The sequence below is a fragment of the Lynx rufus genome, unplaced genomic scaffold (genome assembly GCF_022079265.1).
Source record: "Lynx rufus isolate CCGP_SWC_20201006 ecotype Redwood Valley unplaced genomic scaffold, mLynRuf1.p SCAF_2, whole genome shotgun sequence".
Classification (NCBI taxonomy): domain Eukaryota; kingdom Metazoa; phylum Chordata; class Mammalia; order Carnivora; family Felidae; genus Lynx; species Lynx rufus.
In genome coordinates this window covers 115,992,870-116,001,147 of record NW_025814834.1, presented here as the reverse complement: position 1 = coordinate 116,001,147, position 8,278 = coordinate 115,992,870, and the positions used below count along the sequence as shown (strand labels likewise).

At 55.3% G+C, this 8,278-nt stretch overlaps 1 protein-coding gene across 1 annotated transcript; it reads right to left on the bottom strand.

Annotated features, from left to right (window-relative positions):
* Positions 1-4,160: 4,160 nt before the first annotated feature.
* Positions 4,161-5,361, bottom strand: C2CD4D (C2 calcium dependent domain containing 4D). Its single transcript, XM_047082641.1, has one exon. The coding sequence runs from the start codon at positions 5,187-5,189 to the stop codon at positions 4,161-4,163; it is 1,029 nt and encodes a 342-aa protein (XP_046938597.1). The 5' UTR covers positions 5,190-5,361.
* Positions 5,362-8,278: the final 2,917 nt, after the last annotated feature.

The window sequence follows — 8,278 nt, the reverse complement described above, 5'->3', positions numbered from 1 at the left end:
TCTTCTGTACCTCTCCATTTTTTCTCCTCTTTCAGCCTCTCTTCCTCTGTGACTCTGGGTCTCCCAGGGTCTTTTCTGACATCCCAGTTGTGGGTACAGAGTGGAGGCCCTGGCACTGTGCCAGGTGGTCCTGCCCACCCCAGATACTACAGCCATGGCTGTCTCTCCTAGCCATGCTAATTGTGCCACTGTGCGGGGTGAGGACGAAGTGCCGGGGGTCGGGGGTCGGGGGTCGGGAAGACAGGGTCCTGGCCTCTGGGTCTTTGTGAGTCACGTGCCTCCTGGACACTCTCAGGTCTCTACTCCTTCCCTGCCCTAAGCATACATGCCTGGGGCTCTTTCTCCCTAGGGCAAGAAGGTACCATGGTCATCCTTTTGGAAGTCCCCCCCCCCCCCCCATGCCTAACCTTCCTCCCTCCTGCTCCAATCACAGCCCCTTTTTCTGGAGGAATCAGTCCTTTCAAATCAGGCAGTGGTTTTTTCCTCCGATGCATTCTTACATTCTTATGCAAGGAAGAGGCTGATAGGGATCTGAGAATCATTTCACCCCCCCACGTGCCCAAGTTCCCTTATCAGGCTGGGGAATCTCAACTCAGGGGGCCAGCAAGCAGCCTGGAGAGGGTGGAGGGTGGTGGTGGTGGCTTGGAACTGGAGAGCAGTCACCAACTTGTTTTCCCTCCCCCCCCACCCCCTAAGCCACAGAAACCACTTGAAGCTCAGTGCGAGCCTGCCCTTCCAGTGGGGTGCCTGGGGGTGTGGAGGTGGAAAGTATATGTGGGGCCTGGGCAGGCTGCGGACCACATACTACCCCAGCCCCATCCTCCAAGGGCCACCCCTCTGGTAAGCCTGATTCATTGATTAGGACAATCTTTCCTGGGTCTTCTCTAGGAGGTCCATGCGGGGCGGGGGGTGGGTGGGGAGACCTCAACCCACCAACCCACTGGAGTGACCCAAGGAGGGGGTTGTCCCTCCTCCTCCCCAAACCATTAGAAGAAGCACAACCAGTGCTCTATAAACATCTGTAGATCTCACAGCCTCCACCCCTCCCCTTTCCTGTCACAAAGGCCACTGTGGGTGGAGGGAACAGCAGGAGTTTGACCCCAGCTCCCGGCCCTGAACTTTCTATGGTGACCCTGCCTGTATCACTCATCTGTCAGTTAACATTTGTGGTCACTTAGGTTTGGATGCAGCAAGGAGGGTTGAAAGGCAGGAGCTCTGGTTTTTAGAGCCAAAAGACTTGGATAAGAAGGTGGCCTGCCATTTATTGGTCTCCAGTTACCACATCAGTAAAAAGGGGACAACAATAACTGTCCTGGAGGCTTTGAGGCCCCAGCTGTGTGCACACAAGAGGGGTTCTTAGGACCTGATTTGTCCTAGGGCACGTTTCTGTGGCTTTAGCTGGCCAGGAAGTTTCTCCAGGGACATTGTGGCCCCCATCACAGGGGCCGGCTGACAGCTTTGAACTGAGTGAATTGCTCTGTGAATTCCCACCTCACAGCCGCCTCTGAGCAGCAGGGTGGGGTGGGGCATCTGGTGGAGCCAGGGTCCTAAACCTTCCCTGCAGCCTGGCTTTTCCCCGACCTGCCTGTCAGGAAAATGGGACTAACAAACAATAACTACCTTACTGAGTGGTTGTGATGATTACTGGGATAACACAGGTAAGGCACGAGACCTGGTACAAAGTACTGTGGTTAACAAAAGATGTTTTGGTCCATCCCTCTCTCTTTCCATTCCTATAGTCCTCCCTTCTCTTTATCTGACTCCCCCTTTTTTTTTTTAATTAAAAAAAATTTTTTAACGTTTATTCATTTTTGACAGAGGGAGACAGAGCATGAGCAGTGAAGGGGCAGAGAGAGGGAGACACAGAATCTGAAATAGGCTCCAGGCTCTGAGCTGTCAGCATAGACCCCGAGACGGAGCTCGAACTCGAACTCACAAACTGTGAGATCCTGACCTGAGCCGAAGTCGGACACTCAACCGACTGAGCCACCCAGGCGCCCCAGTGACTCCCCTTTTCTATGCCCCTTTCCTGCTTTCTTTTTCTCTATCTTACCAAATAACTTTTTTTTTTTTTTTTTTTTTTTTTTTTTACATTTTACTTACTCACTTTGTAACTTGTTTGAACCTCATGTCTGTTTTGATCACTGCCTGGCACCTCGTGGGGCCTCCCTACCTTGTATTGCAGGAATGCAGGAATGAAAGTTAAAGGGCCTCTACATTTCTTTCCAGGGACTTTCAATTGGGCATCGAATGCAGTTGCTTACCAAAGGTTATTATGGGGGCAGGGGTGGGGTGGGGTTGAAGTAGGACAGTTCTAAGGACAGAGCTAGACCCATGGGTGACTTCACAGATTGAAAAAATTGGAGTGCTGTCATCCTAGGGCAGGAGGAGACCCCTTTCAGAGTATCCTGGTTGGGAACTTGCAGCTGGCACCTATATATTAGATAATGAGGGGATTAAGATGCCCAGACTCAAGCCATACTCTCTGGGTTCAAATCCTAGCTTTACTCCTCAGTAGATGAGTAAAGACCAAGGTCATATTGGATAACAATAGTACTTAACTCTCCTGGGAACTGCTGGGAAGAAGAAACTGAGTCGACAAGTTGTTGAACAGTTCCTTGCTTGGTGATAATCTTGGTAGCTGTTAGCACTTATTATTGCTTGGTCAATGCTACCACCTGGTGGACATCTGGAGCTAGATTTTACTGGTCTTGGGCTGGGGCAACAGGTGGGGGTACCTAACCAGAGGATGGAGAAGGAATCTGGGCGATCTGAATGGAGGTATGTGTGTGTTGTGTTAGCATTACATATACTGAGGGCTATCAGGATCCAGCAGGCTCTTCCCGCCCCTCCCTGCCCCCATTCAGGGCACCATGGAAACTGAGAAAGGGCCCAAGGGGGAGGGGGAAAGAAGCTGGTTGGCCCAGTGTCTTCTCCTCCCCCCTCCTTCCCTCCCTTCCTCCCTTTCTTCCCCTCCTCCCTCCTTCCTTTCTCTAAGCCTGGCCTGAGCCAAGAGGAACCTACTCCAGGGAAGGTGGAGAGAGAAGAAGGTCACTGCTGACATCGGGACATTTAGGTAGGAGGTAGACAGAATCTGACCTACATTTATCCATCATCCCCACCCTCCCCCTATTCACTGGGCATCCTTAAGAAGTGCTCTCGGGGCGCCTGGGTGGCTCAGTTGGTTGAGCATCCAACTTCTGCTTAGGTCATGATCTCGCGGTTCATGAGTTCGAGCCACATGTCAGGGTCTATGCTGACAGCATCAAGCCTAGAGCCTGCTTCGAATTCTGTGTCTCCCTCTCTCTCTGCTCCTCCCCCAGTCATGCTCTGTCTCTCTCTCTCCTTCAAAAATAAATTAAAAAACATTAAAAAAAAAAAAAAAAGAAGTGCTCTCACACTCAGGTGGGACTCCCTCCCCATATGAATCCCTGGGACATTTTATCTCCATCATTCAGTGCCCACGTGCTGGTCTGACTCTCGGTTCCTGCTTAGCCTCCTAGGATGGCACAGGAATAAGCAAGAGACAGGACACCTAACTCAGCACTGTGTCTGATGTCTCCTGACTCACTCATCAAGATACAGAAATTTCATCTCTTTTCATGACAGATGTGGGTACAAGTGGGGAGTAGATGAGTGGAGGATTGCTGGAATCCCCGGAGATAGGGGGACTGGTGGGGGGCAGGGGAGTGTGGCTGATGTTTGTTTCAGTCACAGAGCTTTTTTCTGGAGTGACTCAGTGATTGGAGGGCCCCCAGGAGGGGTGGAGGCCTTTTTGGACAGGATCTTAGGACCTACGCAGCCCGGACCTATTAAACTAGCTTCAGGGTCTCTTGGGGATGGAGCCCAGGAGTCTGCATATTTAACACACTCATTCAGCATTGCTGATGTCTGATTATTCTAATGCTTATTCAAGTTTGAGAACCACCACTTGAGGTCTGCTCCAACTCAGTGTGAACGCGCTTCTTCCATCCCTGGTACAGCCATGGCAGAGGGAAGAGAGTAGGCTGCAGATCTGAGAGTATAGGGTGCCAACAGGGGAGAAACCCTGCTAGAAGCAGACACTTTATTAGCAAAAATAAATACCGGCCAGGCAGCCTGAAAAGAACGAATACTGCAGATCGAGTGGAGGCCTCCTGAGGAAAAGACAGGTTCTCAGCCTATGGACTGAGATGGCCAGGCGCCAAGGAGGCCCCCGGACCCAGCTCCCCACCCAAGGGGGGCAGCAGGGCCATAAGAGGCGTCTCACACTCTCCCAGCAGGATATCTCGGCGGAAGCCCGCGCCCCGGTCTAGCACCTTGGCCCTCAGACTGCGGGCCACCAGGTCTGGCGGCCCCAGCCCGTCGAAGAAGAAGTCTTCGTTGAAGATGGGGTTGGCGCTGCACTTGACCACGCGGCTCCGTTGGCCCCGCGGCCGGACGCGCGGCCACAGCCTCAGCACCACGCAACAGCCGCCGCCGCCGCTCCCGGGCCCGGCCCGCGACCGCGGCAGGCCCTCGGCGCTCACCAGGCGCAGGCGCAGCCGCCCGGGCCCGGCCAGGTACTCGGCGGAGAGCCGCAGCTGGCCGCCTCGGGGCGCGAGGCGCAGCACGCTCTCCTTGGTGGGCCGCAGCCGGCAGCACGGGAAGTCCGGGTGGAAGAGCGGCGGCCCCACGCGGCGCGGCGCGTGCGGGCTGGTGCGGGCGGAGCTCGCCTCCTCCGGGGCCGCCGAGCGCGGCCGGGGCCGGCCGGGGTCTGGCCGCGGCGAGCCCAAGGGCGACGACTCGGGCGACGAGGCCGTGTCGCTGTCGGGGGCCCGGCAGAGGCGCAGGTCCGGGGCGGATACGTGCAGCCGGGCGTGCGCCGGGGACAGCCCCCTGGCGGCGGAGAGGGGCGGCGGGTGGAACAGGGACTCGCGCCGGCGAGTGTGCGGGCTCTCAGGCAGGAAGGCCCAGCCTTCGCGGCCCGCCAGGTGCGGCAGCGAACAGGCCGCGGGGAGGCCGCGCCCAGCCGGGGGCTGGGCGCCGCCGGGGTCTGGGAGCCGGGGCGGGATGCAGAACTGCGGAATGCGGTCGGGGGTGAGGACGTTAGGACAGGCGCGCGCGGGCGGGCCCCGGGCTCGGCGCTTGGGGAGCAGGTTGGACGGCGCCCATCGGGGCCCGGACTCCGGGGCCCCCAGCCTGTAGCCGGCTTTCTCCAAGAGCCACATGAAGTGGGGTGAGGATGGCGGAAGTCCGAATTCCGCGAGGCCGAGAAGGTGCAATTTCAGCGTTCCGGGAGGGAAGGCCTTCGGAGGAGAGAAGAGGGCTTGAGGTGGGTGACGCTCCGAACATACACCGGGTGGGCCGAGCACTTTGCCCCCAGCGCGCGGGCCCCTCTCTGGGCGGGAAAAACGGGGCTGTGAAGCCTGGAGGCCTGGGGAGAAATGGAGGATATCGGACAGTCACATTTTCAGATGCAGGCCTCGGCAAATGCAGACTCCGCAGTTAGTGCTAACGGTGTTCACTCTAAAGAAGGCCCAACATACCCACTAGAAAGAACTCTAGCTACTGTTAGGAGAATTAGAGGGACATTCTCGAATCACCAAAAGGTCTGTAGTCACAAACACGGACCCAGATCCCAAACTCCGCTTGTACATCTTGCTCCCCTGAAGAGGCATAGAGGCCCTGGGCAAGCTCATCCCCTTCTCCCTCGCGCGTCCTGAAGACGCAGACTCTCCTCCAAGATCTTGTCCGGGGTCCCCTTTGGCTGCCTTCCCCGCGCCTCGGCTCAATCCTCCTAAGACTGAGCCATCCTTTGGCCCCAGCCCCACCTGCCTCCTCTTGCTCCTCCCTCTCCTTTCCGAGCGGCTCGAGGCCAGAAGCGGACTCTCTGCACACCTGGCCGCTGTCCTGCGAGCACTCAGGGCCGTCCAAGGAGATGCACCTCTCGGGGACACAGAATCCCCTCCACCCCAAGCCCTGACTGTCCCGTTCCCAGCCTCCCCGCCCCGCCGCATCCCGAGTCTGCCGGGCGGGGCCGGCCGTTGGGCCGCCACTCCCACTCTCCACTCCTTTTCTCCCCAGGAAACCACTGAGCACAAAGGCGGTATTGATTCTCCGCCACCCCCAGAGCGGCTCTCTCAGAGGCTCCGCTGCCGCTCGCTCACCGCACCCCCGCGCCCCACCCGCGGACCGCGGCGTTCCGGCCGTCCGCCTGGGAGTCCGAGCCCATGGCAGGCTCCGTCGGACGTCCGGGGTGCAGGCCTCACCTGTAGGCCGCCGCCGGTTCCTGGCCTCTGATCAGCAGGCATTCAGAGCCAGGAGGGGAGTAGCTTCCTCTCTGGCTTGCTCCCCCAGCCCAGTCCTTCTGGGAGGAGCTGGCAGGGGCCTCCGCTGCCTACGTACGACCTCTTTTCCTGGATAAACAGAGCTCTGTCTCCACGGTCATCAGCCCGTTCTTCTTAACTCCTTCCTCCAGCTTTCTAGCAGCAAGCCAGTCCTGGGACCCCAGCCTCCTCTGCTCCTCCCGCCCCTGGGAGGGCTGCAGTGAGGAGGTCGTTATCATCAGGCAGTGGCCTCCACCACCCTGTGTGCTGCACTGGCCACACCCTAGCCCTGCCAGGTGAAACCCATCGCCTTGATCACACAAACCACATATTCTGCAAAGCCTTCCTTGCTGGAATCCTTTGACCACCCCCTCCCCCTCCCCCCAACACCCTGTGCAGTTCTGGAGCCATCACAATAGCTTCCCAGACAGAGTGACTTTCTGTGACTAGTTCTCTGAATTACACTGGCCCAAGGAAAAGTGACCAGGATCCAAATGTCTGAACATAGAGACACTGACGACAAAGCTCCTTCTGTCCTTGGGCCAAGCTCAAGCTGGGCCTGTGCTCCCTGTCTTTGGCAGAAGGCTGTTAAACTGTGAACATGGAGGCTGCCTCGCCTTTCCTTCCCCTCTCCTGCAAGCAGATCCTAGGAAGCACAGGCCACCACTGGCAAGATGCGACCCTCAGTTTCACCCACCATCCTTCAGTCTCTCGAAGGCGTCAGGCTCTTTCCCTACCTAGGATCTTTGCATAGGCTATTTCCTCCCCTAGGACCACACCCCCCCTTTCATCCTTCAGATCTGACAGCCTTCCATCTAAATTAGGGACTTCTGCGTGGCTCAGTTGGTTGAGCCTCTGACTCTGGTTTAGCTCAAGTTATGATCTCCTGGTACATGAGTTAGAGGCCCGCATCAGGCTCTGCACTGACAGTGTGGTGCCTGCTTGGGATTCTCTGTCTCCCCCTCTCTGACCCTCCTGTGCTGGCTTTCTGTCTCTCTCTCAAAATAAATAAACTTAAAAAAATAAATTAGGGACTTCTCTTGTATACTTTCACAGTGCCCCATACCTTTCCTTTCTGGCATTGGTCACAGGTTTTTTTTTTCTCTGTAATTTTTGTATGTGATTATTTAGTGTCTTACTAGACTGTAAGCATCATGAGGACAGTGCTTAGTACAGGCAAGTTCTTAATCAGGATTTGTTGAATGAATTAATGACATTAAGCAGAATTATACCTGAATCAATTCAGTCTTCCATTCACTGTGTTATGTGCTGGGGATACATAGAATGGGGGGCAGTCTAAGGGGAGAGACAGACAATAAAGATGCAAGCAACAACAACAAGACAAATGGTGAAATGCAGGAAACATGATGGTATTTTAACATCTGATACTTGAGAGTTTTGAAAGAGCAAGTGTTTCTTTTATGGAGGTCCCTGGTGGCCCCAGACCCTTTAGTACTGACCCAGACCTTTTAGCTCCTCACTCAGCTCAGCCCTGGTGTCCTTTCTCGGGAGGGTGGTCTGCATGGAGTGCTGCAGCCAAGAACTCATGGCTTTGGCATCAGTCAGATGGGTTGAGGATCTCAGCTCTGCGATTTACTAGCTGTGTGATCTCTGGCATATAACTTAATCTGTCCACGGTTCATTTTTCCCATCTGGAAGACAGAGAGAACATACCTAATCCTCAGAGTTAGTATGAGGACTAAGATAATACATGGGCATCAGTTCAGCTCACTTCTGCTAAAAGTACAAGAAAACAGAAAACCCAACTCAATCTGGACTTGACAATAAGACATTTTTTGCTTCTATAATAAGAAGTCCAGGTGTGGGGTAGGATTCAGACAAGTTTGATTCTGTGGCCTCATTCATTCATTCATTCATTCAGTCATTGACTACCTACCATGTGCCAGGCACTGTGTTGGACTTGAGGATATAGCAGTGAAAAAAGAGATACATCTCCTAGCCAGCTGAAGTTGATGCTTTAGTGGAGGAAG